General features: G+C 37.3%; 2 protein-coding genes across 4 annotated transcripts; one reads left to right on the top strand and one right to left on the bottom strand.

Moving 5' to 3' along the window:
* The first annotated feature begins 772 nt into the window (after positions 1 to 772).
* bcan (brevican) lies at positions 773 to 17,393 on the top strand. Of its 3 annotated transcripts, none has more exons than XM_016453400.1 (15): positions 773 to 802; positions 938 to 1,151; positions 7,740 to 7,822; positions 8,075 to 8,455; positions 9,305 to 9,479; positions 9,858 to 9,985; positions 10,171 to 10,464; positions 10,774 to 11,775; positions 12,169 to 13,146; positions 14,088 to 14,195; positions 14,353 to 14,511; positions 15,389 to 15,471; positions 15,610 to 15,754; positions 15,833 to 16,015; positions 16,242 to 17,393. In XM_016453400.1, the coding sequence occupies exons 2-15, from the start codon at positions 1,147 to 1,149 to the stop codon at positions 16,367 to 16,369; spliced, it is 3,852 nt and encodes a 1,283-aa protein (XP_016308886.1). In that variant the 5' UTR covers positions 773 to 802; positions 938 to 1,146; the 3' UTR covers positions 16,370 to 17,393. The 3 variants fall into 3 exon arrangements, with proteins under 3 accessions (XP_016308886.1, XP_016308879.1, XP_016308895.1); XM_016453393.1 differs by having other exon boundaries at positions 15,830 to 16,015; XM_016453409.1 differs by lacking the exons at positions 773 to 802; positions 938 to 1,151 and adding an exon at positions 7,610 to 7,646 and having other exon boundaries at positions 15,830 to 16,015.
* Positions 17,394 to 18,278: 885 nt separating this feature from the next.
* hapln2 (hyaluronan and proteoglycan link protein 2) lies at positions 18,279 to 21,872 on the bottom strand. Its single transcript, XM_016453695.1, has 7 exons — positions 21,822 to 21,872; positions 21,642 to 21,739; positions 21,106 to 21,465; positions 20,586 to 20,702; positions 20,251 to 20,433; positions 19,410 to 19,547; positions 18,279 to 18,626 (listed from the first exon to the last, which is right to left on the bottom strand). Exons 2-7 carry the CDS (start codon positions 21,733 to 21,735, stop codon positions 18,487 to 18,489), a joined length of 1,032 nt encoding a protein of 343 aa, XP_016309181.1. The 5' UTR covers positions 21,736 to 21,739; positions 21,822 to 21,872; the 3' UTR covers positions 18,279 to 18,486.
* Positions 21,873 to 23,352: the final 1,480 nt, after the last annotated feature.

The following is a 23,352-nucleotide window of genomic DNA, read 5'->3' as shown; positions in this document are numbered from 1 at the left end:
TGTCTTCACCTCGACAGGTTTGAATCCTTTAATGCCTTGACATAATCAGCAAATGTCGGGCAAGAAGATTCCCAATTATGAACCAGCAATGAACTCAAACGATGCCTGGAGCTATTGTGGTGTCGTCTGCTGCTCATCTTAGGAACCACACTCAGTCTTGGGTTTTGATGCCAGGAGATACACTTTATTACATCATCAATGAGAATAAAGCGGAGATGCTCTCTGCAGCGAAACATCTCCAGAATGTCTTTCTGTCTCCCCTTTTATACAGGTTGGATTTTAAGGCGTGGGGTACATATTCCATACAGTTTTCCATACATAGAATGGTTCCTTTGTGCATACAATTCTCCCTAGAGAGAAGGCCCCCACCACTCTCTAGTCTTGTTATGGTGAAGAAAGAAAGCCCCCACTTATGTTTTTCCAGATGTTTCTTATCTGAGGTCTGTACATTCTGCCACGTAGGCCTGTTTCTACACACAGGCATATGGGATTATAATGGAAGTATAACTGGATATTTAAATGGCTATATTCATAATGATTATACTTGATTAATTCCTATTTGGATTAATAAGAATCTTCTACACTATCTCTCGTTTTTGTTCTTTTAAGCATGGCAAGCATTTTTTTTTATTTGTTTTTATGAGAAAAAAAATGAAGAAATGTATGCTGTATGAAGAACAGGAGTGCTCGTATCAAATCAATTCTCAGTCACTTGTCATTTTGAAACAACATTACATGCATTAACTCTTCTGGGTTTACCCTTTTTTATAGGACAATAACAGGGCATCGAGCAACATTTCAGGTGTGTATGATACTTAATTAATAGCGTGTCCTCTCTCTCTCGCTCTCTCTCTCTCTCTCTCTCTCTCTCAGCTCATTCTAATTTAGGGCATTTTAACTTTTCCTCCGTCCCTTCCCACTTTTTTCATCGTGCCAGGGACAAATAGGAAAATGAGCTCTGTTGGTTAAAGAGAGTGGGTTGATCGCAGATCCTTCCTGCGCCTTTATTCCTCCACTCTCTGTCATCCTCTCTCTTTCTTCTCCTCCTCTGGACGAGCTCACAGCATCCATCATCAGCCTGCACTCTATAAGACTCTTTACAATCCTCCATCTGCACGGGGGCTTTTCAAGAGGAATCCAAGAGGAATGAGGTATGTGCCTTTGAATGCATTTAAATTGCCTATAATGATTCTGTAAAAGTAACTGCAACTTAGCAAACTGATTTCATGGCTTTTGGATTTTGACTTTTTGGGCATAATTTTTAAGGTAAGTGAATTCTGTCTATGCATTTTTAAGTTTGAGAGCACAGTATGAGATGTTATGGAGGGCATTACTGTGCTGAATATGCATGCTGCATCAGCCCATGTGATTTGGCCATTAGTCTGGTACAGACTATTATGCAGAGCACTATCCAATCAGATTATTATTATAACATAACACCATTTAATAACTGTTCTTTGATAAACTGTGTCTTAGTAACCAGTGCATAATATTCTAAGGAACTAGTGAATAAAACGTTTTTGTGAAACTAAAAAGACTCTCCTATGGCATCAGACAGCAGGAATAATTATTTTGGCTGCAAATGGTTCTTTGGAGATTAACATTTCTTGATGTCACATTATAGGCTCTTCAGATCAGTCTATTTGTATCTGGATTTTTAAAGCACCAGCACATTTTTTTCTAAGCAACTGAAGCATAAAAAGTTGTTCTTCTTTAATGAAACTAAAAAGGCTCTCTCTGTAAAGCTCTTTTCATGTGGATCTGTTATTGCTGAGAACATCTATTCCCGGAGTCTTTGAACTGAGAATTAATTTTAGAATTTGTTTAGAATGTGTTTGAAAGGTTGTCAGTGTTGGATGGTGCGTAAGTGCTTTATACAGACTGAGCCTTCAAAGAGAAGACACCTGTTCTTGACACTTCTAAATGAATGCATGCCCTATATATGCATGAGCAGAAATTGCAGTTGAAATAAATACATTTGCAGCAAACTTCGCAAACACTCAACTTGTAATCGTTTATTTTTATCTCCATTACCTAAATATGCAATTACTGCAGAACAACGGCAAGTTATTTAACTCTGAAAATAATACTTTTAAGATTACTGAGTGTTGCAAAGGCTTGCCAAACACCAATTCCAATTGCAGAATCTATTCCTGTACTGGTGATGGAATTGAATTGGTGAAAAATAAAATAATATTAGTGTGCTGAGTTTAGCTCTTTATATATCTCAATATTGCGCCTGAGACTAAAGGCTTTGTAGACACAAATATTAGAGGTTTTTGAGCAAGTGAGGAAAAGACGTCTGCAACACACCTGCTGGATGATTTTGCTTTGTGGTACAAACTAAGCAGAAATCCAGGTGCCAAATAGCATGAGAGACATGATTCATGAATACCTGTTTGGTCTGCAGTTATTCCCATGCTTATGTGAGTCAACTTAATTATATTGAGACATGGAGCATTAATATCTGCATTGTGTTTTCAGCTGTAAAATTGCAACACTTTATTGCTTGTAGTGCCACAGCAACCATTCGTCTTCACAGTGGCTCAGCTTGTTTCTAAACCCATCGCTCAAAAAGGTGTAGCAGAGCAGAAGTAAGTCGATGTGTGAGTGTTTTTCAAGCAGTTATAAGATAAAGATCAGGCGAAGATAAAGATCAGATAAAGAAGAGGCATTTTGAAAAAAAACAAAAAAACATTTATGCCTTAATTATATCCTGAATAAAAGAAACTATTTGGTAATTTCCTCTCAAATTAATAAGATGTCTTCTCTTTCAATCACCACAGCCAAAATACTTGCATGAACCCCTGCAGGACACATCTGACCTAATTTAACTGTGCAGCAGTCATGCCCAGTCCTGATCACCCCAATGTGAAGAGTAAAGGGTCTCTCATGATAATCTTAATACTTTTAATCTATTAGCAGCCAAGGATGCATTAAATCAAAAGTCAACAAGATAAAAAGAATCAGTAAAGACATTTGCAATGTAATCATTTCAATTTCATGTAAATGCTATTCTTTTGAATTTTCTATTCATTAAAGAATCCTGAAAAAAAGTATCATGATTTCAAGAAAAAAATATTAAGCAGCACAACTGTTTTCAGCATTGATGAAAATAAGAACTGTTTTAAGAACCAGCATATTAGAATGATTTCTGATGGATCATGTGACACTGAAGACTGAAATAATATCGTGGCTGCTGAAAACTCAGCATTGTCATCACAGGAATAACATTTTAAAAAATTTAATTAAATATTACATTTTACAATATATTCAAATAGAAAACATTACTTTTAAACTAATAATATTTCACAACATTATTTTTTACTCTATTTTTTTATCAAATAAATGCAGGCTTGGTGAACATTAAAAAAAAAATTACAGACCCCAAACATTTGAATGGTAGTGTATACTCCATTTATATTATTATTACATTAATGTGTTAAGTTTTTCTTTCAAACTTATACTCATGCATGTGACTTCAATTTGTATATTATATTATATTATATTGTTATATTATATTATTACATAGATTTGTGTATAGCTTTTATGCATCTACGTTAATGGTTATATACAATATACAATGTTGTTCATTTATAAGGTTGTGAGGTTCAGTCCACTATTCAGATCCATTCTCAGCAGGTTCTTACAGAGCTCAGAGAATGGCTGTATGCTTGGCTAGCCAGATCTACCACAGGCTGCTTGGCTAATAACACCTCAGACCTCTGCAGCATGGGTGAATTACCCTCTCTGTCTCTCTCTGTGTGAGTTCCGGCCGGTCTGTATTTCTGAGAACAGTGCTGGTTGCCCCGGGTGATGGACGAAGTCACAGAGAGTCATGCAAGGTTAGAAAGGGCTTGAGTTGAGAGTGGGTGTGGCACTGAAAGAGAAGAAAAGCAAGGGAAGAGTCCATGACCAACCTTACAGACAACGCAGAGAAAAGTAAAGAAAAAAATATGGTCAAAACGCAAAACGGAGCAGCATTCCACAGAGAACGGTGTGCATGGGAAAGTTTTTCTTCTTTCTTTTACCATCCCTTGTCTGTCTGACAGTTTATCCAGCATTGGCATAATATGGCAAACTAAAACCAAATCTTCAGCAAGAAATAGTGAGCCTCTTAAATGGTCTGTAAAATCACTGCTGTGATGTAGGTGAAATAGACCGCCTCCTTCCCCATTTCCCTTCCAAATGAAGTCATTCTGTATTCCAGACAGCAGGCATCCGTGGAGATGCCTGCCTAAGCACTCTTGAGGTTGCTGGGCCCCGTCCTCCATGTTTGCCCTTATAGCAATCTGGCTTTACTTTTGGCTTATGGAAATGTGGCTGTGTCTGTTGGTAATGTTCTCAAGAACAGGATACAAGATAAGAGAAGTGAAGTGACATGTGGCCAAGTATGGTGACCCATACTCTTAATTTGTGCTCTGCATTTAACCCATCCAAGTGCACACACCCAGTAATGAACACACACCCGGAGCAGTGGGCAGCCATATTGCTGCAGAGCCCGGGGAGCAGTTGGGGGTTCAGTGCCTTGCTTAAGGGTCTCTCCTCAGTCGTGGTATTGAAGGTGGAATTATTCACTCCCCCCACCTACAATCCCTGCCGGACCTGAGACTCAAACCCGCGATCTTTGGTTTACAAGTCAGGCTCTCTAACCATTAGGTCATGACTGCCCCAGAGAGAGCAGAGAGACAGATCAAATACATGCAGTTAAACAGCAAGGCAGCTTTGTTCAGTCTTCTCGGTATTATAGTTCTTGATATTCCTCTTACTTTTAGAGGAGGTACAGTGAAAACACACCCCTACTTCTCCATGGCAGTAGTCTTTAACACACATTAATGTATCCAGCTTCAGGTCAACCAGTTCATGCCAGTTTCCATCCATCCATCTCTCTCTCTCTCTTTCTCTCTCTCTCTCTTTCTCTCTCTCATCCTCTCAGGTGAACCGTTTCCATGTACCCATTACACTACGTCACTAGAAAATGCACTTCCTGCTCTCGTGCGTCTGAGGCTTTTGTACTTTCTTGTACTTTTACTTATACAGTAAACCACTTCTGTTAGACCTCTGGATCAGAGAGCTTAATGGGTCATAGAAAGATAACAGGAGAAAAAGGTAACATCGAGGAAGTGTACTGAATTGTTGCTTTTCTGAGAAAACACAAAAATCATACTTTTTTTTTTGCTCTTAATGTACAAATCTGAAGAAAAAAAACAAGAATCTTATCATTGTGTGGTCTCTTGTGCTCACTAAGGCTGAATTTATTTGATAAAAAATACAGTAAAAACTTTAGCATTATGAAATAATATTCCAATTTAAAATGACTGTTTTTTTATTTGAATGTATTTTATTATTATCTTATTTTACCAGTGTTGAAAACAGTTGTGCTGCTTCATAGTTTTTTGTGGAAACTGTGATAATCACAGTTCAGTACATAATTCAGGATCACTGATGAATAGAAAGTTATTTTAAGTCATTTATAATAACATTATATCATTATAAATGTCTTTACTGTTACTTAAAATGTATTAATTTATTTTCTTTTTAAAATCCTACTTACCTTTTCAATGGTTACTTTCACAGTTCAATCAATCAATCAAAAGTAAAAAAACTGTTTTCAACATTGATAATAAGACATTTTTCCTTAAGAAACTTAAGAAAAAAAAAAACTTCAAAACACTGTATTGGTGTTGTGACTGGTTGTTTGTTAATTTATACATTTATTTATACATTGTAATACATTTAGTTTATTTATTTTCATCTTAAATGAGTCCATATGGAAGGTTTGCTGTTAAGAATTTGGTGTTTTTGCAGTTCATATGTCCAAAAGTCCAAACCCAGAGCAGCAGTACACAGATGAATTGTTCAGAAGATAAAAAAACTCCTGTTCCAGGGCACTTCCATGACGGCTTCATTGATTAAAACTCACACTGCATCAGTAATGTCCACTTCATCAGCCTGTGCTCTATTAGGTAACATTACACATCAGGAATGAGGGTCTTTCTTTAGGGATTGTAGTCTGTAATTTCACATCTGGTTGGTTGTAAAAGATTTAATGTAAACAGAGAAGAGTAACAATTAGATACTTAAGGACCCCTTATTTTGCACAGACATCACCGTAAACATCCTGTCATTAAAATGACTTAAAGTCAATGATATGTTATCATCTAAAATTGATGTAATCAACTCATTACCATCCACTTCATTTAAATGGTGCCTGGACTCCTGCATAAGAATTGCTTATGCTGTTGCTGAAACTTACTCAGATTTATTTGTAAGGGTTTTAAAAAGTCACAGGGATATTTAAAATTGATATTTAAAATCACTGGACCACTGTTATGTCTATACTTCCTTTTCTGGCTCACTCTTTGAGGCATGACAATTCAGTTCATTCTGTCTTTACAAACTGTATTTCAGTGGATCTAGCAGGTGGTCTTTTATTTATTTATTTCAGCCTGTCTCACTTAGAAACCATCTAGCCACTAAAACATTCCTTTTCACTGGGCCGTTTAGCTAAACACAGTCTATATTGTGCTCTGTGTGTAGTTTTGAGGACTGCACAGAGACAGGTGCATAAAGATTACCTTAGTGGAGATGGATGTACTGGTAAAGAGATGCTCATGTTTAGAAAAGGATAGTTAGTCTGTTTAGTGACTCGTCAGAATTCTGAGCACATACAAGAGCTCCCAAAGATCATGCCAGCTGGACGTAGCACAGGGTTGCCAAATGCTCTATTCAGGAAACTCTTGACTAACCTCTGATTCAGAAAGCTTGTGAAAATGCAAAGCCACACATAAAGCTAAATAAAACAAATAAAAATTTTATTCAACACAAATTATAAGTCTGTGAAGTCTTCTCGTGTAAAGAATAAACACACCCTCTAAAGACTGTGCTGTCTGCAGTGAAAATTTGTTTACTGCGCTGTTTGAGCATTTTGTTGCTTCTTTCCAAAGAACTGCAGGCAAGCCTTTCTGTTTTGTTCTATTCAGTCTTATGCCTTTAAAACCAGGGTTTTCAACCAGAGGTCTACAACAAGGATCTGTGGAGAAGATGTAAAAAAAAATACACATGCATATATATATATATATACATATACAGTATATATAAAATCTTCTTTAAAAGTGTTAAATATTTGTTAATTTGTTAACTTATATAACCTAAATATATTCTTATGGGACATTTCATATAACTGTATTGTAAATCCAAATGTTCTAATAAATGATAGTCTTTATATACTGTATACCTCTTGGCGGGGGTCCCTGGTTCTGAAAAGGTTGACAACCCCTTTTTTAAAGCAATTTTCTTTTCTTCACTTGAACAGACTAAAATTCACTTAATTTAGTGACTTAATGCTATTGCAATAGCTATTCAAATTTTGCAGTCAAACAGTTTGATTTCAAAAGGCTCAAAAAATTCAGTGATAGTGTGAAGTCACACAATCTGGCAACAGCAGAGGCACAAAGAACTTTCTCTCCCTCTTTCTCATTTTCTCGCTTTCTCACACACGGCAGTGTGTCATTTCCCCCTATGAATATCCATGAAGTTACACTGGAACAGAATGCAGTTTAATTAAATGACATAAATTAACTAAATTGCTGTACTGGAAATAAATGTTTGCATCTTTAATTTCAACACAACGATCTTATGTTGTGGTATGTCACAGTGTCCCTTTGACTTTTATAATGCTGTTCTTTGACTTGGTTTCTATATATTGTCTCATTCTCTCCCTCTCTGTTTGGTCTCAGATCAGCGATGTTCCTGCATATACTGCTGTGTGCCATCTGCCTCTTTATCTTGTCATCTTCTGCCGTCCTCAGTCATGCAGCAGGTGTGTCTCACCTCTACCGTTCAACACACAGGATATAATTAATGATAAATAACAGTAAAGGTCACAGACAGCTCTTAGAGTGCATTTACAGTGTGTGTTAATACACTTTTATTGCTTTTTAGTAACACAAAGTCTAAAAACGCACACTAAAATTAAATTCAAAACTTTGAATATTAAAAATGAAAATCCAATTCAGGTCATTATTAAACTGTCAGTTGATTAGCATCTCAATCATTCTTGTATTTTTCTCAGATGAGACCACATTCTTACAAGTGACCATTCCTGATAGCCCCCCAGTGTCTGCAATTTTGGGGGGCTCCCTGACTCTGCCCTGTCTGGTGAGTCTCTCCCGGACCACATCTTTGGGCCGACATGCTGTACTGACCCAGCCACGAGTCAAATGGAGCTTTCTTTCATCAAACAGAGAGACAGAAATCTTGGTGGCCCATGGTGAGCGGGTAAAGGTGAGTGAGTTGTATAAAGGCAGGGCATCACTGCTGAATTATGCTGCCTCTTCAGCTGATCTCACCCTCAGACTGGATGGACTGATACACAACGATACAGGCTTCTACCGCTGTGAAGTCCAGCATGGCTTGGAGGATGCTCATGACCAGGCACAAGTCAAAGTAAAAGGTGATTATTATTTAAACTACTTTACATGCAAAGATCACTGGCAGCCCCAGATTGTCTGAGACAACACTTTAGATCTTGCCACATTTAGACAAAAGTGTTTTGATCCCAATTAATTAATAAGATTTGGAAGAAATTCCTGCTTATATAAGCAGGAAATTTATATAATTAAGAACATATCATTAAAAAATTATATATATATATACACACACACACACACACACACACATTATACACACACATACATACTACCATTCAAAAGTTTAGGATCAGAAAGATTTTTAATGCTTTTGAAAGAAATCTCTTATGCTCACCAAGACTGCATTTATAAAAAATACAGTAACAACAGTAATATTGAGAAATATTATTAAAACTTAAAATAACTTTTTCTTTTGAATATATTTTAAAAGGTAATTTATTCTTGCGGTTTTCATCAGCAATTATTCCAGTCTTCAGTGTCACATGATCCTTCAGAAATCATTGTAATATGCTGATTTGGTGCTCAAGAAACATTTATTGTCCAGACCAGTAAATGTCAAATAGCACTTCATAACAGGTCAAAAGCTATAATATACAGTGGGTACGGAAAGTATTCAGACCCCCTTAAAGGGTCTGAATACTTAGGACCATGTGATATTTCAGTTTTTCTTTTTTAATAAATCTGCAAAAATGTCAACGATTCTGTGTTTTTCTGTCAATATGGGGTGCTGTGTGTACATTAATGAGGAAAAAAAATTAACTTAAATGATTTTAGCAAATGGCTGCAATATAACAAAGAGTGAAAAATTTAAGGGGGTCTGAATACTTTCCGTACCCACTGTATGAGAACAGTGACATGCTGTGTGTTCTTAGGTGTCGTCTTCCACTACCGCCATACCTCAAGTCGCTACGCCTTCATGTTTGATGAGGCCAAAGACGCGTGTGAGGACATTGGAGCTCAGATTGCTTCTCCAGAACAGCTGCTGGCTGCGTACCGCAGTGGTTATGAGCAGTGTGACGCCGGCTGGCTTTCAGATCGCTCTGTTAGGTGAGTGGACAGATACATCAAATAACCAACTACTAAGCATATCCTGTAGATACTTGCAGTATATTTGCAGTAGATGTGATGCAGTAGATGTGATGCAACTTTCTAGGTGCTAGCAATTTTTCTATTCACATGTAAAGCAACAAAATCACAGTCTGTCAGAACATATTTGCCATTTAATATTTGGAATAGATTTCTGGACCAATAATATTTGGGGGTGGAGCTAAACATTGTCCTGTTGCATTGCTTAGGATATAAAAACAAAATAAGAAAAAAGATTGGTTAATGGGGTTAAGTTTAATTGGTTTTGACTAATAACAACAATACAAGTATCTTTAGAATTAATTAAAATGTTTTTATACCATGCCTTTGCCTTCTTAGATACCCAATCCAGATGCCACGTGAAGGGTGTTTTGGAGACATGGATGGATTACCAGGCATTCGAAACTATGGCATGGTGGATAATGATGAATTATATGACGTGTATTGCTATGTGGAGAACATTCACGGTAAACCACTCCCATATTGCTAATATTACACTTTTGCAATGCAATGCTAACTGTGCTGCAAACTATTGATATTGGCAAGCAGTCCATGTTCAAAGAATGCACTCTGTTTACGATGACTTGTTTGTGATGGTCAGTCTTTTAAAAGCAAAAATTGGTTGATCATTCATTGATGTAACCTTTTTTAGGAGAGGTTTTTCATGGGTCATCCCCACAGCGCTTCAGCTTGACGGAGGCTAAGACATACTGTGAGCAGCAGGGGGCTCAGCTAGCCACCACTGGTCAACTGTATGCCGCATGGAATGATGGTCTGAACCACTGCAGTCCAGGCTGGCTTGCTGATGGAAGCGTTCGATACCCCATTGTGACCCCTCGTGAACGATGTGGGGGTTCTGAACCTGGTGTCAAGACAGTTTATCGTTTTATCAGTCAAACAGGTTTCCCCGAACCAGACACTCGCCATGACACTTACTGCTTCAGAGGTATTTACAGATATGTTTGAATTTGAGTTTTTCTAAAGGTTTACAAAACTGTCTTAAGTTAACCAAGGTTCAAACTGTAGTCCAGGGACGCCCCAAGGGGGCGCAAAGGGGTGCCAGGGGGTCTGTGATAAAATTTGAGGGGGAGGGAAAACATTTTTAGGGCTGTGTGCTAAAGATGTGATAATATTTTTCATAAATTGATTTACATGAAAGAAAGGGATTCCCTCCAAATGATATCATTGGGATCCTTGGCATCAAAAAGTCAGTCCCCCTTTGGTTATTGGTATCTCTTCTACTCTTCCTCTGCAGCTAACAGCAACTCTCAGACAGTCTTACCTATAGATCATATGGCAACAGAGCCAGAGGACACCGAGCAGCATATTATGACTTTAGCAGATCGCCTAGAGGAGTACAATTTGGATCAGATCACTCAACAGTCAGAAAATGAAGCTCAAGGGGCTGTTGAGTCCTTCTCCATTTACAGCACACAGACTACTTTAGAACCTGAGGAACACAAGCACAACACAAGCCCTCGGTTACATGTCACTGCTAGCACCTATAGAGACTCCACCATCCCAACCAGCACAGAGAGATATCTTGAGTCCACTGAGGTCACCTGGCAAAAAGTTGAGTCTGTTCCAGAGATTTACATGGATCCAAAGCACAATGATTTCACACAAGAAGGAGAACCAGATATAAAAGCTTCAGCAATTGATGGTGTTGAGAGCAGCAATCATAGACACTACCAACCAATGCCAGATACCAACCTACAGCCAGGAGAGCCTATCCACTTCATCCCTTCTACAGAGGCTCAGCCAGAGACAACAGAGGAACCGCCCTCCCAACCGAAGGAGATAGATGGGTCCAAACACTTCCAACCCATGCCAAACACCAACCTGGAGGATGAGGATAAAGATCATGTGACTAGTAAGATCTCCATGACCACTAAGGGTACAACACCGGAATATGACTCAAGCAGTGCCACCACAACTCAGGATGCTTCAGTCCAGTCAAGTCCCTCAACATACCTACCTGAAGGTGCTACAGTAGAAGAAAATGCAGGACATATCACAGAAACTCCAGAGCCAGATGAAGACCTGGGTCTTTTTACACACACAACTCAGTCCACCTCAATAAGACCATCCAGCACTGAAGGTTGGTTGGAGGGTTCCGGTGAGGACTTGACCTTGTTATTCACACAAAAAGCCGAACATTTGGTCACCTCGCATAAATCAGAGACATATGGAGCATCTACGCCTGAGACTATGACAGAGAGCTTCTCATTAACACATCTGAACAGTATTAGTCCAAGTAAGTAAAAAAAAAAACAATCTACTTATGCGGTGTATCAGCAAATAATGTTTTTTGTGTGGTTTTTAATAATCACAAATATACCGAAATCAGGGTTGTGTGCCATTCAGAACTGAATTGAGAATGCCTCAAAAAAAGTGGACTTAAAATTAATTGAAATTCAAAGAGATCCATATTTGAAAAGTTTTATGAAAAAGCCTTGAACTTTGAAAGTTTATAGGGCTTATGGACAGAGAGAATGATTTAAACGATGGATGGATGGAAATAAAAATTGTGATTAAATTTCCATAAATTAACTGTAAATCACCAGCTGTTAAGAAAATTCCATATCCTAATCATGGTTTGCCTTATAAATTACAATGAAATTGTTGTGTTTGATTTGTTAATTTGCAGCTTTTAAATCCAGACTTGAAGACAGTTCTGCAGACCATCACAATGCTGAAGAGACCTCAACTGAGACTCTTCCTGTGTCTCTTGGTGCAGTTGATGATGCCAGTGATTATTCGACTGGGAGCACAACACCGAAGGAAACTGAATCTTCTGAAGGTTCTGCCGATCATGATGACATCCTGCCAGTCACACTGTTGACCACTCCTATGCCTCATCTGTTGGGCACATCAACCACACATGGGCCTGTACAGGTAGAAATCAATTCTCCACAGGAAATGGAAGGAGTCTTTTCTGAAAGCACCACTCCATCTGGCCTTGGGATTGTGGAAGAAGAACTGGAGATGGTGGAACAGGAAGGGCTTGGAGAGGAACCTAATCAACGAGCCACCATATCCAGTGAGCTTAATAATTCTACTGTAACTTTCAGTGTTGATGGCAGTGATGAGGATGTCTCTTCCGGAGAAAGAGAACTTCCAGGAAACGGGTCTTCAGTTATTAAGCATCCATACTCAAATGTGGCCACCATCACTCCTTCTAATCTGACAGATATGCAAGACCTTATTGAAACAAATAGTGATAATGATGATAATCAGGCCAGCACTGTGGGACCCACAAAAAGTCTGGAGGTTACGTTTCTTCCTCATGGGACCCAAAGTCCCATCTGGCAAACTGTGGCCTCTTCCACAAACCCAGGAGAGTTCAGAGCAGATGTTGAATTCAGTGGGGAAGTGGCACTTACCACAGATTACATCAAAGCCTTAGATGAATCCGACTCCACCAATGCACCCACCAATGAGCAGACAACGCAAACCCAAAAACCATCCACTACGACAGCCAACAATGAAGATGATGATGACGATGATAATGATTATGAACTCATGATAATGATTATGAAGAATGATGTCAAAACCACACCCGAGTCTTCCACTCTACCTGCCAGACCTACCCAGAGAGTGTTGGTCAGGACAGGCTACATTTCAGGTAAACATATTGTTGTATGTATTGTCTCATCTTCCAGGCTGCAATTTGTATTTTAAAAACTGCTTGTCTGTCTGTGTTGTAGTAGATCTCCATGCATTTACAATGGGGAAGAGAAGTTTCTTAATGTGGGCAGTTAAGGAGAAAAAAAAAACTTGCCCAAAATTATTTCAGTGCTATTTAATGATGAATAACTATTCATCTATTAAATTAGTTTAAAAAGTACATGGTCAGGCCCCTTAAATCAGTTATTTTAGTATTTCGTTTGCATGCGTTGTGAGGATTTGCAGCGCGTTTCTTCGTTTGCATGCGTTGTGAGGATTTGCAGCGCGTTTCTTCGTTTGCATGCGTTGTGAGGAGTTGCAGCGCGTTTCTTCGTTTGCATGTGTTGTGAGGATTTGCAGCGCGTGTGTTGTCAAACTGATGAAGGTGTTTTCTTAATTTGCTGGTGTTTTTTCAATTTGCATGTGTTTTCTTAAGTTGCAGCGCGTTGAGCTCTCTCGGCCACTGTAGATATGCACTAATCTGTAACAACTGAGTAGCGCGTCTTTCAAAGAGTACAGTGCAGACAGAGAGACAGAAAGAATTTATCAGAATTGTTTAACCCCCATCACAACAAATAGTTTCAGTCGTGCACGAAGGAAGAGTTTGGTTTAGTGGGGCCGTGATGACTAGAAAGTGATAAGAGAACAATTGGAAAGAAACGGCAATGTATCCGGTGCTGATACGCCATGTTTTATGTAGCTAGAGGTTAACAGAACCATTCAGGGGTCTAGATTTAGCCTGTTATTTTAGTTGTGGTCAACAAATTTTGTGTCATACTCTCAGTGCAGCTGCGTAGTAGCACCACCTTGTGCTTAGTATAATCATGCTTTATTTCAAAGCCTTCACTTGTGTCCAATATTTTTATAGTGAGCTATAAAAACATGTGAATGGCCTTTTAGATGCATGTCTGGAGAACCCTTGTAAAAATGGAGGCACATGTGTGGACAGTGGAGAAGGTCATAGGTGTCTCTGTCTACCCACTTATGGAGGAGACATTTGTGAGACAGGTGAGTTACCTGCATACCTCATTGTACTTCTACACTGGAAAAAGTGGAGCAATTGTTTCAGAACTTTTTTTTTTAATCTTTTAAAAATTAATTTTTTTTGTTACCTAATGTTGATTCTGTTTTGATTTCTTTAATATTTTTACATCCCCCAACAAAGATCTAGAGCACTGTGAACCAGGCTGGGAAAAGTTCCAAGGGTTTTGTTTCAAACATTTCACCAAACGGCAGAAATGGGAGGTGGCAGAGCAGCACTGTCGCATGTGCGGAGGTCACCTGGTCTCTGTTATGTCACCTGAGGAACAGGAGTTTATCAATGGTACGTCTGAACAAGTGCTTGTAGGTGGCCCTTTCCTGTTGATCTAATCATTTTGACTTCTTATCATATGTTAAAAATGTCAACTTGATGGAACCTGATTTGAACCTGATGGAATATGTTTAACAAGGTGTCATGAGACAGGTTGTCAGCCTTTGCAAGTGTGTTTATTTTTCCGGAACTCTTTCTGCCAGTAGGTGGTGCAGAAGTGAGTGTCTTTATGAGTGAATTATAATTTGTTTAACCAATTTGTTAGATTCATGCAGGTTCAAACCAAGTAAAGTCTTTATTATGAGTGAGCCATTGAATTATATACTTAACCAAATTTTCAGGAAGAAACTCCATTAAGGTATGTTTACTCAGAGATGTGCACCGTTTAAATCTGCGTTGGCTTCATTTGAAACTATTTTTATTGGTGAAGAGCAAAAATAGACAAATTAAAATGCCAATAATTTCTCCAAACTGTAAGTTAGCTTACTCAATACTAACTTCTTGCTTATTGAACTGTTGTATATCTGAAAAAAAGCAGTACTCTTGTTCAATATTGCTCAAACTAAAAGTCAAAAAGAGTGTCAAGCTACTGAAGCGATTTAGCTTACAGTACATAAAGGAATTCATAAAGGACCAGGTTTGTTGATATAACATTGAGAGGCCCTGCATTTTGTTCTGCATTTCTATGCAATCATCAAAACGGTGAAGGGCTTTGAACGTGTCACCTTATTCATGTGAGTGAATGAGGGTTGTGTTAAAAGGTCCTGTGCATGTCTGTCATATACAGTATGATGCATCCGGGTGTTAAACTCGAAATGGAGTCTATGTTGTGTCTTACTGACAGTGTATGCTGGTTCTTTGGCATTTCTGTGTTTTTCTCTTTCATTAGATAAATACAGGGAGTATCAGTGGATGGGTCTCAATGACAAGACCATTGAGGGAGATTTTCGTTGGTCAGATGGGAACCCTCTGGTGAGTCTACTGATAGGACTTTCTGTGGTTAAAAAAACAAAAACAAAACATCAAGTGTTTCTTCAGGGGTTTTCCAAACTGGAACTCCAAGGGGTTCGTGACTTGATGAAAAACTTTTGACCTGTCTCTCTGTATCAGTTGTATGAGAACTGGTATCGTGGACAACCAGACAGCTACTTCCTGTCTGGGGAGGATTGTGTTGTCATGGTATGGTACGATGATGGGCGTTGGAGTGATATCCCTTGCAACTACCAGCTGTCCTACACCTGCAAGAAAGGCATTGGTGAGTACGTCACCATTTGTGGAAGTGCTGGGGCCCAGGAAGAGCAAAAGTTCATCATGGTTTGTTTATCTTTAGCAGCGTTCTGTGGCCAGCCCCCTCTCGTGCTGCACGCTAAGATATTTGGACGTCGTCAACTAAAGTACAGGGCCAATTCACAGGTGCGCTACTACTGTGAGCCAGGCTTCATCCAGAAACAAAACCCTATTATCACATGTCAGAGCAACGGACAGTGGGAGGAACCTAAGATCACTTGTTCACCAGGTGTATATTATATTATATTATATTATATTATATTATATGGCTTCATCCAGAAACAAAACCCTATTATCACATGTCAGAGCAACGGACAGTGGGAGGAACCTAAGATCACTTGTTCACCAGGTGTATATTATATTATATTATATTATATTATATTATATTTATTATATTATATTATATTATATTGTTTTATATTATTGAGTGTTCATTTAATGTATTTTGCTCACAGTGGGACCAGCATACTCAAATGGAGAACTGGTAAAATGGCCCACAGGTCAGAACAAGGAAATAATCATAGAAGAGACAACAACAAAAACAACAACACCTGAATATTTGGATATAAAATGGAACCTTTAAAACAAGCACACAGCATATAGCATTTCATTATTTCTTTCACTCTCCTGTTTATCATGTCATCCCTTCGTTCATCCTCCTTAAAAACATCCATCGATCAACTCTACAAAGTTCTTTATATAACAGCAATGTTATATAAAAAACGGTCCCACTTAACTTTTTTAAAATGGTACTTCCAATTGGATAACAGTTTAAATACACCAAACATTTATAACAGGATACTTAAATTAGACTAAAGAGTTATAAATGTTTGTTTTTCTTCTCTCGGCTCTTTTCTTTTCCATTTTTCTCTGTGTAGACCATGACACTGAATTACGTTTTGTAATTCTAAGTTACCGTAAAAGCACGCTTGATAAAATGCAACTTCCAAACAAAGCTTGTAACCATTTGGACCAGACACCTGTTCTGTTTCATTTCATCCTTTTTTATTTTTAAATAAATTATGAGATAAACCTATGAACGAATGCTCTCTAACATCAGCTGGTATGAATCATTTTGTTTTATATTGTGGCCCTGTAGTGACTAAATATGTCTGCCTTCAGCAGTATTACTTATCCATTCTTAAACATTTAGTGTCCTGTGTTTTTCCTCGCTTCGGATTGTCTGCCAACTTGAGATCAAGAACTCTTAGACTAACAATGACCCAACGTTGTCATAAACTAACAGTAATTCCTTGATAAACACAACAGGAATATTTTTATGCTTGTTTTTGGCTTTAAAATACTCTGGAAAAAAAATGTTGAAAAGAAACTTCTGTAACCTTTGTAAACTCAATCAAGTCAGTTCAAGCATATCAATCCATCCTTTGTGTTAATGTTGTGTCAGCAAAGCTTTATGAAGCAGGGACAATTCCTTATGCACTCCACAAATGTTTGTGATTTCCAGGTCCACAGTTGGTCATTCTGCGACTTGGTGCTCAGATTTTCAGGTCTGTATTGTACTCTGGAGGATGGCCATTTTCAATAGACTACTGTCAGTTTAATTTGTTTCAGAGATGCATCACTAACAAAACCATATTTTAGTTTTGGATGGCCTGATACCAGGGCGTATTTATCAAAACATGAAATGAAATACATTCCAAGCAATTAGAGCAATCACAATAAAAAAGTTACCAGAAATGTTAATGAATTTTCTTGCATTATGTGAATATGTGTGTATCCTTAAGTGTTATTAAGAATTAGTTTAACAAATCTGTGGTTAATATTCTAAGCATTACTAGTAGTTCACCTGTGGTTTGTGAGGCACTTTGAAAAGAATATTTTATGGAAATTTGTCTTTTGAGTTGATTACTGTTTGTTTTGAAACACTGTGCATGTGTATGTAACTTTCACTGCACTTTATGACTGTCACAAAAAAATGAGTGTATGTTTATACAGATTTCATATTTTTATTGGTAATTTTATTCACACATTTTACAATCTTACTATTTTGTTTATTGTTAAAATAAATAAATAAAAATCCAACTATAAGGCACCATCCAGTACATGGTGCTAAACAATGTAACATTAATACATAAGAACATAAGGATAATTTGTTCCCTTTGTACAAGTTTACGGAAAAAAAACTACAACATTAATTTAAGTACATCTCTTTTTAAAGATAAAAGTTTGTGGAATCTGCATATGTTGTTATAAATACATTGATTAATTGTTAGACTTGGTTGACATTTTGTTCTTGCTGCTATATATTTAATGCCTGTGCAGCTGCAATTTACAGCACAGCTTTAGTCAAAGCTATCAAGCTTTTTAAGCTACAGTAGCAGCTATTCAAGCAGGAGTAAAGCCTTTGTGTCAATCCACTCTTAATTTGAAAGTGATGTATTCCCAGCAGGACCCAAAATGTTCTGCTTTTAAAAAAAAAACTTAGTAACTGAACTGATATATAGCACAGATGGATGTGAATGCTAGCTTTAATCCAGAACGTTAACTGTATAGCTCATACATTCCCTTTTACCTGCAGCTCTACACTGAAGAGAGCCTCTAGTGGTGCTCATACCGTTATGTTCCACAAATGAAGGATAAATTCTGCACCTCTTTAGGTACTTCACTTTTAGGCCAGTGTGCCATGTATGTGCAGACATTCTGTAGCAGAAATTAACCAGGCAGCAAAACATGGAACAGTTATCTATAGCAATAAGCCCCATAAAGCCGCAAACTTTTGCCGAGATACCCGAAGCTACGAACCCCTGGTTCTGCAATCCCTCCACAGTGCTCCCTTGGGTTGATGATGGGGAATCGTACACTGCCATCTTGCAGCCAGCCTCCATCACAGTGGTCAAGCTGCTGAAACTTCCAAGGCTGTGTGTACATTAATGAGGAAAAAAAAATAACTTAAATGATTTTAGCAAATGGCTGCAATATAACAAAGAGTGAAAAATTTAAGGGGGTCTGAATACTTTCCGTACCCACTGTATAAGTGCAACATAGATATAATAACACTATATGGAAAATAATTACATTTAGTGAACAGCTGTGATCTGCACAACAAACTGCACTGTTTTCTAGGAGTAATTCCTGTATATCTGTTATTGACATTCAATTAGTGCCATATTCAACAGTCTCATGTGGGCATAATGGGAGCTCAAATGTCACTCTACAGAGTAACAGACTCTTTGTCTTTCCTAAATACAAACACAACAGAGCTGATTGGCTGTGTCACTTCTAGTCTATTTGGGGAACAAACAGTGACTGTGTTTCTAATGACCTTTTGTTTCAAACAGAAACATTTTAGTAGGGACGATGCCTCCTATAAATCTCTGTATCAGTTTACCTATACCAATGTAACAATTATTCTTTCAGGAAAGGACCGTGGATCACCGGATACACATGTTTGGGAAAAACATAATTTACACTACTATTCAAATGTTTAGGGTTTTATTTATTTTTTATTTTATAAAAAAAAAAAAAAAAGTCTCCTATGATCACCAAGGCTGCATTTATTTGATAAATACAGTAAATATAGTAATATTGTGGTGCTGCAATCCCTCCACAGTGCTCCCTTGGGTTGATGATGGGGAATCGTACACTGCCATCTTGCAGCCAGCCTCCATCACAGTGGTCAAGCTGCTGAAACTTCCAAGATGAGTAGATCTGACCAACCTTCGCTAGACTGGCACCATCCCGTCTGCAGGCACGTTCAGCCTCGGCAGAACTGAATGGCCCTGGAATGAAGAACACAGAGCCTGGAAAAGCAAAAAGTGAGGTATCTTTTAAACATTTATGTATTTACAGTGGGTACGGAAAGTATTCAGACCCCCTTAAATTGTTCACTGGATCACCGGATACACATGTTTGGGAAAAACATAATTTACACTACTATTCAAATGTTTAGGGTTTTATTTATTTTTTATTTTATAAAAAAAAAAAAAAAAGTCTCCTATGATCACCAAGGCTGCATTTATTTGATAAATACAGTAAATATAGTAATATTGTGATTTATTATTGCAATTTAAAATAACCTTTCTATTTTAATATATTTTGCAAAATTTTCTGCATCATTACTCCAGTCTTCAGTGTCACATGATCCTTCAGAAATCATTTGGTGCTCAAAAAACATTTATTTTTATTATCAGTGCTGAAAGCAGTTTTTTGTGTATATTTTTGTGTAAACTGTGATCTTTTGTAACATTATAAATGTCTTTACTGTCACTTTTGATCAATTTAATGCATCCCTGTTAAGTAAAAGTATTAATTTCTTAAAAAAAAAAAAAAAACGTACTAACCCCAAACTTCAGAATAGTAGTTTCTAAACTATTTAACATACAGTATGTGGGAAAACCTCTGTCCTAACATTACTAACAGTTTTTGTAATATGTGTGAAATATATTTTGTCATCATCTGAATCCCATTCTAATCTCCATCACAGCAGAATCCCTATTCACTGACCTTTAGTGGTCGAGGTGAAGCAGAAAGCATCGTAGTGGTCCCGTGTTTTGTGACGGGGCCCGTAACTTCGGATGCCTGATAGAAGATCCCCTCCACAAGCCGGCCGTGGTTGCAGGACTGGGTAATTGACAGTTCCATCGCTCAGCCAACCTGCATTGCACCAGTCCAACCCTTCAGTCCAGGCTGTTAAGATCAATCATCATAAGAGTATCACAGAATTAATATAGGTAAGCACCAAACATATAACAGTCTTTGGGAATTTAAATACACTTTTGCCAAAATTGCTCAAAGGTATGTTAAAGTAAGCAATCTAGGTGTGTAAATATGATCATTACCCCTGTACAGCTGCTTGTAAGTGGCAAGTGTGGCATCCTGTTCAGCACAAGCTTCTTTAGCATCAAAGAATGTAAATCTGTACCGACCATGGTGGCTCTGATAAGGAAATACAACTCCTGAAATACATGGCCAATTATAATTAATGTATTAAAATATATTAATGTATATGAATATATTGAATATATGTAAAATATTAAGGATTGAGCATTTTAAATGATTAAATAATAATAATAATAATTCATTATCAATATCAACATCATCATCATTATCAATGTAAAAGCCCTCTGCATTTATTAATAATTTAATAAGAGCAACAACAATAATAATAATAATTTTATTTTATTACTATTATCATCGTCATCAGTTTAAAAGCCCTTTCATTTACTAATTATTTAAGAAGAAGACAAGAAATAATAATAATAATTATTATTATTATTATTATTTACTGTTGTTCAGTGTCACCATGTGTGCACAAAATTAAAATCTAAATGATCATGACTGGTTGTCAGCTTGTCCTACCTTCAATTCTCAGAGTAATAATGACACTTTCATCCTCAATTCCGTTGATCAGTTCACAGCGGTAGCTGCCATCATCTTCCAGCTCCAGGTCAGTAAGACGCAGGGAAACATCCAGGTTATGTGCACGCAGGAGAGACGCCCGGGGCCCGACTGAGCCATACTGCTTATCTGCGTGTCCGTTTGTTATAAGCACTATGTTTTCCACTCCTTGACTAGGGGGTTCGATTTTAGTCCACTTTACTCTGTAGTGCGATGGTTTGAATCTCATCACACAGGGCAAAACAACTGTGTGTCCACGGCGAGCAGTGACCTCAGCATATACCAGAGGTTCCAAGAGGTATTTTAGCTCTTTGTCCTTGTCTAGAAAAAAATATATAAAAATAAAAAAATATAAATAAATAAAAACGTGTTGTGAAAGCATTGTGTAATTTAATATTATGTGTTAAAATATCTTGTAGGGGCTTTCAAATCATGTTTATATTGTAATCACAAAGTCTCTCATATCAACTCAATTTTTTCAAATGATAATGATATACCTTGATTATGGTGGTGGTATTTTGCAGAGTTCCAAGAGAAGAAACAGGCTGAAATCACTAGCAAAGCAATAAAGTTCATTGTGGATTTCACCATTTCCCTAAACAACAAAATAATTATGATTATAGTTTCACTGATATTTGATTCAAACAGAAAGCTGTGAGGAAAGAAAAAAGTCTCACCTTAGTCTTCAGCCTTCTTCCTCAATTTAAAAAGGACATCCAGAAAAAATCCATGACAGTGATCTTGTTTTCTTCTGCTCTGGTTGCAGTGGAGAAACACACCGATCAGGGTCATCTGACAAGTGTTGGATGTGTACGCAGGCTTTTTCTCCTCTGCTCTAGATGTTAATGAGTATCACACTGACTCTCATTGTTCCTTTCAGCGACTCTTCTCTGACAGACAGACCAGGGACGCCTGAAACCTGGAACCCTCAGATGATGGAGGCAACTTCACATTTTTGTTGTAGTCATAAAAGGTGCTGAGGTTAAAATATGTAAGTTTCAAGCCCACACAGTGTGTTTTTGTTGAGAAAACAGAAGAATTAAGGTGATTAAGCATGTTGTCTGCCAGAAACCAGACAACGGATGTGCAGTGACCCTCCTTTTTTGTACACTCAAGTGACATTTAAACATGTTGAAAAATGTGGTATCTACAAACAAATGATGATAAACCTTTTGGCAGAACTAATTTAACTTTTCTGTCATTGTGTGTCCTAGCAGAAAAACCACAGGTTTCCTTCATCATCTATGAACATAATCCACTAACATTTGATAATGACAAAGTGTCCAAATACTTTTTTCTCAATTTTGAACAAATAATTTTTTGTGAAAAATTTTGTTGGAAAAGTGTGTTTGCAATATATAATACATAATTTTTTATATTGAAATGTTTATATTCATTTTTAATATTATGTGCATTTATATTATTCATGTAATATATTTTATTTTACACAGACATTTTTTCTTAAAGGTAATCAAAACATTCTGAGAAAAGAAAATGACTTACCAGTATTATTTCAGTATCATTTAAATACTTTACTATTATAGTTTTTATTAATAATTTTTATATTTTCTGTTTTCATTTTAATTTTAATTAAAGTTAAATTAAAGTTTAATTTTTAACTCAAATTAAATTTTCATTTTCATTCATTTTTATTTTAGTTTCCTTATTTTAGTAAATCAAGTTAAACTTAATGAAAATGAGAAATGTTTCCTTGTTTCCAACAGGCTGAAATAAAATGAAAAAAAAATAAAAATAAATAAATAATCATTTAAAATAATAATAATAAAATAAGTTTAAGTTTTTGTATATTTTATTTCACTTAACATTTATTTCATTTCAAGTAACACATTTTTATTATTTTAGCTTTAGTTAAGAATAACAATGTCTCGGTTACTTGTGTAACCCTCGTTCCCTGAAGGAGACCTAGCCCAGCACAAGGGCTGACCTTGGGCATACACACGAGTGCTGGACCTGGCGTCTGGCGCTCCGCCACGCCTGACCGCCGAGGGTGCGGAAGGAACTCCAACAGGGTTCGCCATGGGGAACTGAACTGAGGAGCAAAAAGCGCATGTATCCGGTCCGTAGAGGGGAATGGCGCAGCAAGCATGATCGACACCGAGCGGGTCCGGTGTTACTGCCTAACTGAGGCGAGTACACGAGAGGACACGGGCTCTACACGGAGATTATAGAATCTCGCAAACGTGTTAG

Source organism: Sinocyclocheilus anshuiensis, unplaced genomic scaffold, assembly GCF_001515605.1.
Source record: "Sinocyclocheilus anshuiensis isolate Anshui unplaced genomic scaffold, SAMN03320099.WGS_v1.1 scaffold3274, whole genome shotgun sequence".
Classification (NCBI taxonomy): Eukaryota; Metazoa; Chordata; class Actinopteri; order Cypriniformes; family Cyprinidae; genus Sinocyclocheilus; species Sinocyclocheilus anshuiensis.
Note: the sequence above shows the minus strand (reverse complement) of the source record. Positions and strands in the feature narration are given on the sequence as shown.